The 13,577-nt window shown below is 42.0% G+C and overlaps 1 protein-coding gene across 5 annotated transcripts in view; it reads right to left on the bottom strand.

The window, feature by feature from the left end:
• The window catches only part of KCNQ5 (potassium voltage-gated channel subfamily Q member 5), a 572,451-nt gene that overhangs the window by 191,935 nt on the left and 366,939 nt on the right, over positions 1 to 13,577 (bottom strand). For all 5 annotated transcript variants that reach the window (XM_059941800.1, XM_059941798.1, XM_059941799.1 and 2 more), the window contains exon 2: positions 7,117 to 7,207. In XM_059941800.1, the coding sequence (XP_059797783.1) occupies positions 7,117 to 7,207 (91 nt within the window). The remainder of the gene's footprint in view (positions 1 to 7,116; positions 7,208 to 13,577) is intronic.

Consider the following 13,577-nt stretch of genomic DNA (forward strand, 5'->3'; position numbering starts at 1 on the left):
TATCCTGTCTTACAATGTTCATGCCAGAGCTTTAAATGTAAAGATCTCATGTAATCTTCTACATCAAATCCATATAATTTTATGCGCAAGTCTTTCTACTTTGCAAGGATGGGTAAATGTGTCTGTGGCTGATTCCCCACTCTGCCAATACTGACAGATGGGAAATGGTAACAACCTGTCTAATTCTTCACTACCGTGTTACATAATAGGTAGTTTACAGCAATTAAAAACACACACACACACACACACAAACCCCGCATGTATCCACATTAGAAAAAGAAAACAAACATGGAACACAGATTAATTATGTAGTTATTAGCTTCTCAAGGGGGACTACACTTAACAAAAGGATGCACTACAGATTTTCTTTAAATAGTAAGCTACACTAGTGCATTGAAGATGTAATTAGATCTGCCTAAATTGGATTTGTACACATTTCAGGAACTGATTCATTGTGCACAGAAACAGCAAACCCATGTTTGCTTTGCTACACAAAGCAAAACCAGCAAATATGCATAAACTCTATCCAGAAGGTGCCAAACAGCTAAGATGTTTGGGAAAACCTGGATCTCTGACCATGTGTTTGAGTCTCGTCCAGACGTTTAGCACAATCCATTTGTGGTTGGGAGCCCTTCTAACACAGCAGGAGGGAAGAGGAGCAAACACACTGAGATATTCTCTTCTTGCTAAAACTGATAACAACATTCCTTTTACTGCTTGTGGGCGGGCAATTTTAGAAATGACCACCTTCAATGAAAAGTTTGCAAATGATATACATCATTTTCATTAAGAGAGGTCATCAGGTGAAGATTTGTCACCGGAAATATGTACAAATCATCATGTTGGACAATCTACATTTAAAGGCCAAAAATGAATACTTTAAAATTAATCTGGAAGACCAGAAGATATCCAATACAAAGGAAATGCACTCCAAAACAGCACTGCTGTTAAGAAGGTGGGATATGAAATGCAGAAACATACCACCTCAGGCTCGTGAAATCAAAACAAACCGAAACAAAACTTTCCACAGTAGTTTAACTGGAGCTAGGAGCGCTCCCTTCACCAGCACCGCGCTCAGCTCACCTGCACAAAGCGAGCTGGGACTGTTTACCCCACAGATCGGGCTGCTGATTGTTTACAAAATCAGATTTGGAATTCCTGACACAAAGAACTGCTAGTGGTGTGAAGGGATACACCCACTTGTGCTAACTTTGTAGATGGACTCTGTAAGAAAAAGGAAACTAACCTAATCTAAATGAGAGGGTCGCGGGCATCACTTGGCATATATAGAACCACTAGGAAGCCTCAGCCGGCAGAGCTTCCCTGAGCCCTGGAAACACACTGGGGAGACCCATCGGTCTCGACTGAGGCGCAGGAGGGTGCGAGGCGGCGGCCAGGCCTGGGACGCAGCCTGGGCTCTTGCACAACTTGGTACGGTAAAATGGGAGGAATAATACTTACATTGCAAGGTTTTTTGTGTTTCTTTTGTTTTAATAAGAAATCAAAGAGTCTGATACGTGAAAGGTACTTAAAAAAATGCTAGTTCCCTTACAGTTCTGAAGAATTTACAAAACCGAGGAAATCAACACCAGCTTTTCACTGTCCCTGGCACTTGGGCACATGGCTTTGCACTGTCCTCTTGAGTTCATAAATTCTGTGCCCAGAGTGAGCTGAGCAAGCCGCTCTGTTAGATCCCGGGCTATCCCTCAGCAGTGCTCCACCCAGCCAGCTGACGCTGAGGGGAGAGCTTTGAAAGCCATGAGCGTGGTCATCAGATGCATTTACCAGAAAACTACAAGAGGAGAAATCTGTTTCCTTAGTCACCAAACATAAGAGATTATTGTGCACATGAGCAATGCACTGAATGCGCCCCAATGAGTCACCTCTGGTTGGATGGACACGCCTGTGTGAAGAGCTGCCGTAATTTACAGTGTTTGTGGTGAGATACTTGTTTTTCTACGACAAAAGTACGATATGATCGCAAATGCAGCCTTTTCCAATACCCCCGGTTCAGTGCCCTTGTGCCCCCATTAGGCTCCACTGTATATGTTAGAGCCAGTGACTGTAATATCTGATGCCATTCTGTGTGCTGAGCCCAGGGCTAAGCACTGGCATTTAATCCTCACAACAACTTTATGAAGTAGCAGATATTACTACCCACTTTTAACAGATGAGAAAACCAAGACACAGAGAAGTGGTTTCCTGAACTCACTAGCAGGGGGAGTGCAGTTCTGGATGAGAACGATGAGAGCCTCCCCTTGGGGTGGGGGACAGAGAGTGGAGGACTCCGTGGGGACCCCAGGAGGTGAGGAGGCACCTGCCCCTAACATGCTGGCGCGCTCAAGGAAACAAGTGGAAAGCGCGAGTGTCAAGGAGGTGAGTGCCCTGGAAGCTTGTCCAGGGGCCGGTTTGCCTAAATGCGCTCCCTGTCGGAAGCGTCGGTGTCTTCTACTTGCCAGAAATAGGATTAGTTAGAATGTGGGAATATCTTTCAAAGTGTTTAAAAAACCCCAAAATGGACAGAGTTATGAAAACATACGCAACTGTGATATGTGATTTACACATAACTCTTCAAAATTTACACCTCTGTGTTGTATTTGTGACCAAAAGTGTACAAAAGTGACTTTATTGTAAATTGTTGCAGACATTTAAAAGCCATTCCTATTACTATTTGGATGGCAATTCTTTAGATATGCTTCATCTTGGGAACTAAAAACACTGCTAGTCAGAATTGTGTTCTATGTATTCTGTTTGGTTAAATTCAGAGGATCGACAGAAATCAGATTAACTGTTTCAAAAACACATGCTAAAAGAATAAATACAATAGTCCCTAAATAATTAAGATTTCTCTTGGTTTTTTTCCAGTATTCTACAACTGATTGAACTTTTATAATATACTATATGAACTGACAGTGAAAAGAATTAAAATACACATGCTTTTCCAGCTTATTACCAAATAAGAAAAAGAAAAAAACAAAGGCTATACTTGATCTTTTTTTGTCCAAATAAAACACAACAGTCTTTGGAGAAAACACTGATGAAAAGAATAACATCAGTAAAACCTTAGACTCACAACACAGTCCAAATATTTTTAGGTAGGTTTTAAGATTACACTTTGGTTTAAAACATACACCTCGACAATTTATCACTATAGCACAAAAATAGGAGGATACGCAAACTCTCTCCCTCCAGAAAGCCATGTAGCAACGGCTTTCAGAGACCATCCATCTGCAGCACTTACTACACTGCTTAACACAAAGGCCTCACTTGCATAAAAGGACTGGTTTCTACTTTGCTAAATCTAAAGGCATTCAAGACTGAGGGATACTCCTACATTGTTGGTAGGAATGTAAATTGGTTCAGCCAATTTATGGAGGTTCCTTAAAAAACTAAAAATAGAGCTACCATATGATCCAGCAACCCCACTCCTGAGCATGTATCCGGAGAAAACTCTATTTTGAAAAGATACACGCACCCCAATGTTCATAGCAGCACTATTTACAATAGCCAAGACATGGAAGCAACCTAAATGTCCATCAACAGGTGGATGGATAAAGAAGATGTGGTACATATATACAATGGGATATTACTTAGCCATAAAAAAAGAATGAAATAATGCCATTAGCAGCAACATGGATGGACCTAGAGATTATCATATTAAGTGAAGTAAACCAGAGAAAGACAAGTAACATATGATAGCGCTTATATGTGGAATCTAAAAAATGATACAAACGAACTTATTTACAAAACAGAAACAGACTCACAGACGTAGAAAACAAACTTATGGTTACCAAAGGGGAAGAAGGGGTGAGGGATAAATTAGGAGTTTGAGATTAAACTATACACACTACTATATATAAAATAGATAAACAACAAGGTCGTACTGTATAGCACAGGGAACTATACTCAATATCCTATAATAAACCATAATAAGAAAGAATATGAAAAAGTATATATATATATACATATATATATATATATAGCTGAATCATTTTGCTGCACACTTGAAACTAACACAACATTGCAAATCAACTATACTTCAATTAAAAAATATACAAATAAATATCAAAAGTATTATGTTGAGTAAAAGAAGCCAAACACAAGACTATCTCTATAATGTCTCATTCTTTCACTCAACATAATGATGGATATAATTATCATATATATGACATATATGAAATATATATGATATATACAGTGGTACTTTTGTTACAGCAGCCCTAAGAAACTAATACACATGACAATATGTGTTTCTCAAAACTCATGAAACTATACACTTAAAATGGGTGATGCTTATTCTATGTAAATTGTATCTCAATAGACCTGATTAAAAACAAGGGCATTAGAGGAAAAAAAAAAAAAAAGACTGAGGGGTAAAAGAAGACTTACAGATGGCCAACAGGTATGTGAAAAGAACTCGACATCACTAATCATCAGGGAAATGCAAATCAGTACCACAATAAGATACCACCTCACACCTGTTAGAATGGCTATTATATTAAAAAGCGAGAGAGAAGTGTTGGACAGAATGTGGAGAAAAGGGAACCCTCCAACACTGTTGGTGGGAATGTAAACTGGTGCAGCCACTATGGAGAACAGTATGGAGGTTCCTCAAAATATAAAAAATAAAACTACCATATGATCCTGCGATCCCACTTCTGGGCACACATCCCTAGAAAACTATAATTCGAAAAGATGCATGCATGCCGATGTTCATTGCAGCACTATTTACGGTAGGTAAGACATGGAGACAACCTAAGTGTCCACTGACAGATGAATGGGTAAAGAAGATGTGATGCGATATATATATCACACACACACTGGAATAATATTCAGCCATAAAAAGAACAAAATCTTGCCATTTGTGACAACATGGATGGCTCTTGAGGGCATTATGTTTAGTGAAATAAGTGAGACAGAGAAAGACAAATACTGTATGATTTCACTTATGTGGGACCCCTGAACTCACAGAAACACAGTAGATCGGTGGTTGTGCAAGTGTGGGTGGAGGAAATGGGTGAAGGTGGTCAAAGTGTACAAGCTCCCAGTTATAAGACAAATGAGTTCTGAGGATCTAATGTGCAGCATGGTGCCTAGAGCTAACAGTACTGAACTTTCCACTTGACTGTTTTGCTAAAAGAGTAGATCTTAGGAGTTCTCACCACACACACACACACACACACACACACACACACACACACACACGCACACACACCACACACACACCACACACACACAATGGCAACCATGTGAGGTGATATACTGTTAACTAACTTCACTGTGGTAGTCATTTTGCAATATGTATGTATATAAAATTGTCACGTTACACACTTTAACTTTCACAATATTATATGTCAATTATATTTCAATAAAGCTGGCAAAATAAAAAGGATGAGCGATGTGTAAAACGTCTACATTTTTATCTACTCACATGCACTCTAGTTACTGAACTCTGGTCAGTTGTCCACTGCTCAGAAAGTTTTAAAAATCATGGTATTAACCAGCTTTTGGCTTTTGAATAACATGAGTTTCTCTGGATTATTTAGAAACTCATTAGCAATGACTGAATTTATATTTCAGAGATTTGGAGGATGTAAACCTCATATTTTGGATTCTTGACCTGGTTATAAAAGAAACCTTTTTACAAGATTCTTAATGCTTGATTTACTCATAATATATATCATTGGTCATGCAGTAAATCCAGCTTTTCATGCTCCCAGGTCTAAAAATCAGATTTATATTTTCGATCTAAAATTCCTAGCTGTAGTTCTGTATATGTACCCAAAAGCCAGCTCTGCCTTAGACCTTGGCTCAGACCATTTGTTGTTATCCAAGGGGTGCATGAGGCTAAAAGCCCACTTGCTACCCAAACGGAACCTTGTAAATGGAACAAATCCTCAGTGGGCTCTTCGGTCTATCTGCTTTCTATCTTGGGTTTCAACATAGTAACCTTGACATTAGCAATATACCGCTGAGCATGATTTGTATGGAGACAAATTGGGATAGATTTGTTCCAGGTTCAAAAGCGATTTCTCCCTGTCACAGGGCAGAGACTTGATGAAGTCTTGTCACTCTAAGCACCACACAAACCAGCCTCTGCGAGCACAGGGGAAAGAGCAGCTGCCCAGGTTGTACGAGCTGACATCCTTCACTTCCCACCTTCAAGGTAAGAATACTTTTCTTGTATTAAATGTTCGCTGCTGTGCATAACCAATTTCTGTTTATGAAGGCACATGGCCATCTTACCCCACCCCCTCTTTCTTTCTTTTCCTCTCTAGTCAAGCAGGTTTGATGCAAAAAGTGAGTTGTTCCAATGTATAGTTCATTCAGACAGTGCTGAGACTGTCAAGTTTGATTTTTGGGACTGAGTGAGTGGGTCAAAATGGATGTAAATGAACCAAACTTTCAATCAGATGTGATTTGAGTATACACTGCTATAGTTCAGTTGTAATAGAAAGTATAAGAGTTTAAAAGGCCCAGAATAATTCAGACTAAAATATCTTGGGGTATTTTTCCATTTTAAAATGAATTGAGCAATTCTCTGTGGTTGAGGATTGACAGCATAATGGAAACAGAGCAAATTGCAGAACTTCTCACCAGGTAACTTCATTAGCAGCAAAATTCATAATGCAGTCTGTTGGTTGAAAAGAGCATGAAGCTTTCTGTTTTCCTAGGAGGTGCCATATGCTCATAGTTCTTGGCCGACTATACATAGTTACCGCTAAACTGTGGTTACTGGAAAACGCTCTCTCTCCTGTAACTTATAGCAATATTGTAAGAGACCTCAGAGATGCTGATTCTTCTTGTAATTTACTACCATAGAGAAACATAATTAAACCTGCTTCCAAGTATTGCCTTCTACTTATGATGCAACTATAACACATGATACTGCTACGTAATAGCAATCTAGAATATTTCTATGTATTCTTGGGGATTGACTAAAGGTTAAAACGGCAGGCAAACGTTTCAGTGACCTTTGAAACTTTTATACTTAAGAGAAACTCTCTTTTTTCTAGAGATAACTTTTCGTGGGACAAAACGCATTGCATAAATATTATAGACAATTCTTGTATTATGTAAACTTTATGTACATTTTTGTTCATATGTTTCACTTACCAGAATCAAGAGGCAACTTGAGGCCAATTTTGTGTGCTCGGGGATGGTGGAAAACACTGACAAAATCAAGCAACCAAAGACAAGGAGAAAACTGTAAAACAACAAAAAAAGAGAAATCTGATGAGAACTTTGCCTTAGCATGACAGACTTAAGTTCTTATTTCTAATGGATAAAACACCAGATCCATTTGAATTGGCATTGATTAAATCATAACAGCCCTAAAAGGGACTAGCCATTTTGAATATCAAAATACAATGTGATGTCCAATGCAAATGGGGCTCCTTTGCAACTGTACTGATGAGAAGAATGAATGTGTGTGTGCATGTGTATGTATGCGTGTGCGCGTGTGTGTTGCGTGCTATACTTAAACGTCCACAGCTAAGAATCTGCGAATCTCCTATAAAGGGCTTTCCCAAGCAGGGGTCCTGAAAGGCCCAGATGGGTTTTGTTCTCCTGTTCCGGAGCACATGCGGTAGCTGCTCTCCTGTCAAAGGAGCAGACTCACGCTCCCGTTCGGCAGCTCTGGTGAACTGTCAAGGGTTCTAAGTGGTTACTAAGCCACTGGCTCCTTTTCAGAGTCTAATATTGTTCCTGGATTCTCATTTGCCATTTCTTTATAGTAATAAGAATAGAAAATGACTTCGTCTGCTACCCATGAGCTTTCCATTCCCTTCCCGTCAAACCCCTAGAGAAATGCCCCCAGCTCTACTTGTGCTGCAGTGACAGAGAGCATTTTCTACTAGCCCATCTACAGACATTTTTATTCCTAGAAATACGGAACTTCTGGAGTCCAGGGAGGTGAGCCGAGTTCCCAAAGTAAACATCTAATAAAAAGGGCAGGCTTGGTTTTAAAGTTGAAGTTACTAATCCCGAAATTAAAAAAAAAAAAAAATCCCAATATCTATTTTCCCTAAAAGTCATATTTCTTACTTTTACTCACATCATACTCATCTTTTACTCAACAATCTCCTGTAAAACATCGGCTCTGTGTTCTTTAGTACAGCTGGCCTCTGCCTCCTCTTGACTTGCTCTGATGAATCTGCACGTCTTTCTACCACACTTGACTGGGGGCTCCCAAGGGCTGAGAGCCAGGGATTGGTGACTTATGGCCTGGGGACAAATCTGGCCAATAAAGTTTTATTGGCACACAGCCACACCCGTTCATTTGTGTATTCCCTATGGCTGCGCTCACACAAGAACTGCAGAACTGAGACTTGTGCTCTAAGCAAAAGTCTGAAATATTTACTCTCTGGGCTTTAGAGGAAAGTTTGCTGACTCCTGATTGATACCACGTATTCCTTATTTCTTTGTATCTATTTCAGCACAGAACCCGAAGTGGGTATGCTGATAATTACTCACATTCGGAGGGTTTCGTATAAGCGAGATACTGGGCTAAGCCCCTTTCACATGCACTATCCACATTAACCTCTCAAATTTATGGAGTAGAAATCTCATTGTTCCCATTTTGCAGATATGGAAACTGAGAATTAAGAACATTTTGTGACTCATCCCAGGCTGCTTGGCAGGAAGAGGGGTTCAAGCACTGTGTGTCCTTGAGTTGCCACATGGTGTCGCTGAGGAGCACAGAGGACGACGGCAGTGACGTCTTGGCTCAGCAAGACTTCTGGGGGTACTTCTCTATCTCTTCCAACCGAGAGGGAGGTAGTTATTCTGAATAGCAGAATCCTTCAAGAGGAGGGACTCTACTAGGGAAAAAACCTGGTACGTGAGTTAATAAAAACTCATCAACTTTTGTCTCATGTACCTGATGATTCAGGATTGTTTGGACTGTATTTTAAATTGGCCCTAGCAGACTGGGAATTGTAAACTAGACATCAGATTCCAGTGCACCTACAGGCCCCCGAACTACTCACGAGAAAGTGAAATCCAGGGATCACTGAGGGAGTTTGGAGGATGAAGTGGCATCAAGTAAAGACAGTGACACATGTTTCCCTCCAGGGAGGGGCTGTTATCTGTAGATGCCTCCTGAGTCCAGGTTCAGCAGAAAACATTCGCAGAAGCCAAGCAGGGGATGACTCAGTCACTAAGACACCTTCTTCCAGGGGCATCCCAACGGCGGCCTCATGATCTCCGTGTTTGTTCAAAACAGACCTACATCACGAGCACTTTTGCTAGCGGCTTCTTCATTAACAGTTGGGTGTTGCTTAATCTTTTCCCTTCATGTCACTACTTTGCCCATTTTCTTTCTTGAGCTGATCTTACCCTCCTTTCTGATAAGAGTAGTTTCTGTGCTAGAATTCTGTTATTTCTATGGGGACCCATCTGACGACAGCAAGCCAAATACCTGCACTGCCCTGGCTGCCTGAGGGGCTTTGATGAACAAATACATTCATTAATTCATGAATTCCTTCCTTTCCTCAACCATTCATCCACTTGTCCAATCAGAAAATACTGATTAAGCATATAATACCAGGCTGAGCCACAGGCATATAACAATAAATAAGATTTTCTTTTCTTGCCTTCTCAGAGTTCAGGATCTGTTGAGGCATACAGGGTAGTAAACAGATGTAAAAAGAAAATTAAAATTCTGAGTGATGATAGCAAGGATAGGGAAGGTACAGGGGATGCCAGGAGCATACAAGAGGGGAGGGATTAGGCAGGACTGGTTACTTCGCTTGTGGAGTTGAGTGCTAAGTGAAAACGTGAGGGCCCTTTGTTTAAAAAGTATTAAGAATTTCAAGATGGTGACAGCAGAGCATGACACCAAGTGTGGCACCTTTCAAAGTTCTGGGCTCCATAGGACTGCACAGGTGGAATGTCCACGAAGCCAGACTTGGGGTTTGGGAAGACTTCCTGAAGCACGTATGGACCAAAATGAGCCTTGAAGGCCCAGGAGGAGTTAGTCAGCACAATGGCTGGGTGGCTGGGGAGAAGGACACTCTAGGCCATTCACCCGTGTGGGTGAAGGCCAGGTGCAAGTACAGTGTCACCAAAATTCACTAAGCAATCAACAGGGTAGAGTGAGTGAACACCTACTAGCTAGCTTATCCTCTGGTGGTTCATGAAAAACATAAGGCAGGTCATTCCTGCAAGTTCATTTTTTGCATAGGAATCATCTTGGTTCCACTGAAAACATGTCCGCGAAAGACGTCATGCCAAGCACAATCGAGGGACGAGGGTAAATCAGAGCAGCCCCTACCTGTAAGGAACTGAAGATCCAGTGCGGTGTGTGAGGTGAACACACAGGGTCATCATAAAGGGTAGAGACAGACGTGTGCTAAGAGAAATGCCCCAGTGCCTGAAAGTGGGGAGGGGTTCTCTTCAGTTGGGAATCATGGAAGCACATCAAGAAAATCTCCAAAAATGGGTGTTGCTGGAGCTGGTCTTTGAAGGAACGGTTGGGTTTCAACAAGAGAAGTTTCTGGAGAAACACATTCCAGAAAGAGGGTACCACAGGAGAAACGCAACACGGCAGAATATGAATAAGATAAAGTATTTGCTCCCTGTTTCATGGAACAAAAAGTTATCGAGCTTAACTGTAGCACAGGATGAGACAGGTGGCTGAATTGGGAGTCTGGGGCCATGGTGGGTAAGTCAGGGTCTGTCTTTAGTTCAGTAGACAGTGGGAACCACTGAACATTTTTGAACAGGAAGCTAATATCGTCAGAGTTGCTCTGCGGGAAAATAAGTCGGCAGGCGTGTGTGTTCGGATGTCTCTGAGTACCTGAGAAGCAGGGTCAGGAGTGATGGTGACCAGGTTAGGTTGTGAACTCATTGGCAGAAACGAGGGTAGGACAGAGAGGCAGACTGGATGCTGTGAACACAGGAGCTTCCTGACTTGGTAACTCTTAGGCTCAGGCGTAGAGGTTGGGAAGGGAGGGGGCGCTGAGAAGTCTGAGGTTTCTGTCCGTAGTTATTGGTGATGTTCCTAACAAGCCAGGAGGGGAAAAGTCAGGAGAGTGAGGAGGAAAAACCGATTTTGAGGATTAGAGGACAAATCCAGTCTTGGACATCCACATGGAATTGTGGGTCTGAATCTTGGGCACAAAGTCTGGCTGGAATATGGAAGTGCTTTTCTCCTGGAGGAAGTGAATGTGTAGACCGAGCATAGAAGAAAGTGCAGACGGAGCACAGAAGGTTTGGGTAAGTGGCATAAAGGATATCTGGGGACACTTCCTCATCTTGGAGAGTGACACCATGGAGAAGGATGGACACACGCTGCTGTGAAGTGGCTCTCGGTGGCCCTGCCAGAGACAGACTCCCTGGCTGGAGAAGCACTGGGCTGACAGCGTCATCTCTGAGGGGACAGCCTGCACTGCTGGGTCCGAGTGTGGCTCTGCTGACCTCCCTGCTCCTGAGGGTCCCACACCTGTGTGCACGCTCTCAATGCCCCCTCTCCACCTGTGTGTGGGCTGAACAGAAGTGGGAGCAGAGGCAACAGTCACTGGACAAGGGGTGTCTTAATCCAGGGCCCATGGGCCTCCAAGGGGTCTGCGGATAGAACTTTGAGGGGCTGTGAAAGTGGATGGGAAAAGATTACGTCTTTGTCACGAACCATGACAAAAACCATGATGGCGTCAGCAGGACTCGTGACTCTGTCACTCAGAGAAATCACAGATATTTTCATATCCCATTTTACAGTTGTAGATGAAACAGTTACGTTTCTTCTTAAATACTGATTTTGCCGCATCACTGTTGCAAGATTATGGTAGTTATTAGACCCACTGCTGGGAGTTGTTTTTTTTAACGCATTAATAAAGAAGCACATGTATTACTATATCAGAAACTTGTTTACTATGTTAACAATAGCATTTCAATATAATTTTTTTGTTTTGTAATCACCTGTATTTTATGCATTTAAGAACATTATTCTGAGGAATGGTTCACAGGCTTTCCCAGACTGCTGATGGGTCCATGGCTCACAAAAAATTAGAAGCCTGTGGTGGGAGATGAGGAGGTCAGGGACTGGGAGCTGGAAAATGGCCCGTTTGGCGGAGGTCACCAACTTAGGTAAGGTTTTGTTTTGTTTTTTTGATCCTAGAGCATTTTAGATATTTACTTCCGTATATTTAGTCCTAATTGTTTATTTTCCCCCAGAGGTAGGTTTTAAAATAATTTTGAAAAAATATGAATATTCTTTCTTTTATACATTAATCCTGAGATATCATAAAATCTGTATTCCTGCAAAATTATTCTGTAACAGCTACTGGCTTTTATTTTGCCTGAAGCAATCATTTATATTTCTTTTCTGAGGAAATTCACTTTGATGTAGACCTTTCGTCCTTTAGAAGGCAGAGATTATTCTAAGAGGAGAAGAAGGGCATTTATGATGCAAAATATTATCAGCTCAAAGCCTTCTATGTTTATTCCAGAAAACTACCATCAGCTTTTGCGGGCTAATTAAGAACCAATTTGCCAGATTTACTTTGGTAGAAAGCTCTACTTGGAAATATCATGGGGGCTTGTGCAACAGATGATGTCCATGACTTGGGAAGCCAAGGTCATGCTTCGAGCAGGGGTTCATTTTGCAAGAATTAAAGTGATGTGAAAATAAAGCAAGTTACGCAACGTCATTCACACACACCACCCCCCACCCCAGCCCCGCAGGAGCCACTGTGGACTCTGCCGTGGAGAAAGGAGGCGCAGGGCTGATGCCGCCCGCGGGCCCTCAGCGAACTGAGCTCAGCTGGCAGGTGGACTCGCAGCACGAGCTCTGTGGGCCGCCCTAACCACACGGTCCCACCTAGAAGGTGCTCGTGGCGAGGCTTTTGGGGGACAATGCGCTTTCCATGTGTAACTGTCCACGTGAGTCAACTGTTCGGAAAACTCTGGGGGAGGGGAGATCTCGAATGTCTTAAATGGATTGGAATCATGGGATTAAAAAATAAAGAAGGCTAACAGGAAGTAGATAGGAAGTTTTTAAAGAAAACAACTCTTTAGAAATAACTTCCCAAGGAAATTCAACCCTAGCTCTGACTTTTCATAAATTTTTCAGTATTGCTTTGATAGAGTGTGTATTTTATTTTATTTTTTTGGCTGAGCCCTGTGGCTTGCGGGATCTTAGTTCCCCCACCAGGGATTGAACCCGGGCCCTTGGCAGTGAAAGCGCAGGAGTCCTAACCACTGGACCACCAGGGAAATCTTAATAGAGTGCGTATTTGAGGCAAGAACTCAGACGTGCATTGTGAATGATGAGGGCTGGAGCCCACACGCAGGCATCAGTGACCACAGACGACCCACCGGCTGCCCCCGCACTTGCCTGAGGACATGCTCCCTAAGAAATCAAAACCTCACCACAAGAGAAATGGCTGGAGACCATTTTTTTTCTTCCAGCATCCTAAGTTTGCCTTTATTTCTAAACTTGGCACTTTGCAAAATGTCCTTTCTGCATAATTTTTCCATAAAAGGGCATCTCGCACATGAAATCTATCCACCGCATGCCCTAGCTTCCACTGCAAAGCAGCAAAAATTAAATACGACATTTTTGGTGTCTTTAAAGG

Source organism: Balaenoptera ricei, chromosome 12 (assembly GCF_028023285.1).
Source record: "Balaenoptera ricei isolate mBalRic1 chromosome 12, mBalRic1.hap2, whole genome shotgun sequence".
NCBI classification, from domain to species: Eukaryota; Metazoa; Chordata; class Mammalia; order Artiodactyla; family Balaenopteridae; genus Balaenoptera; species Balaenoptera ricei.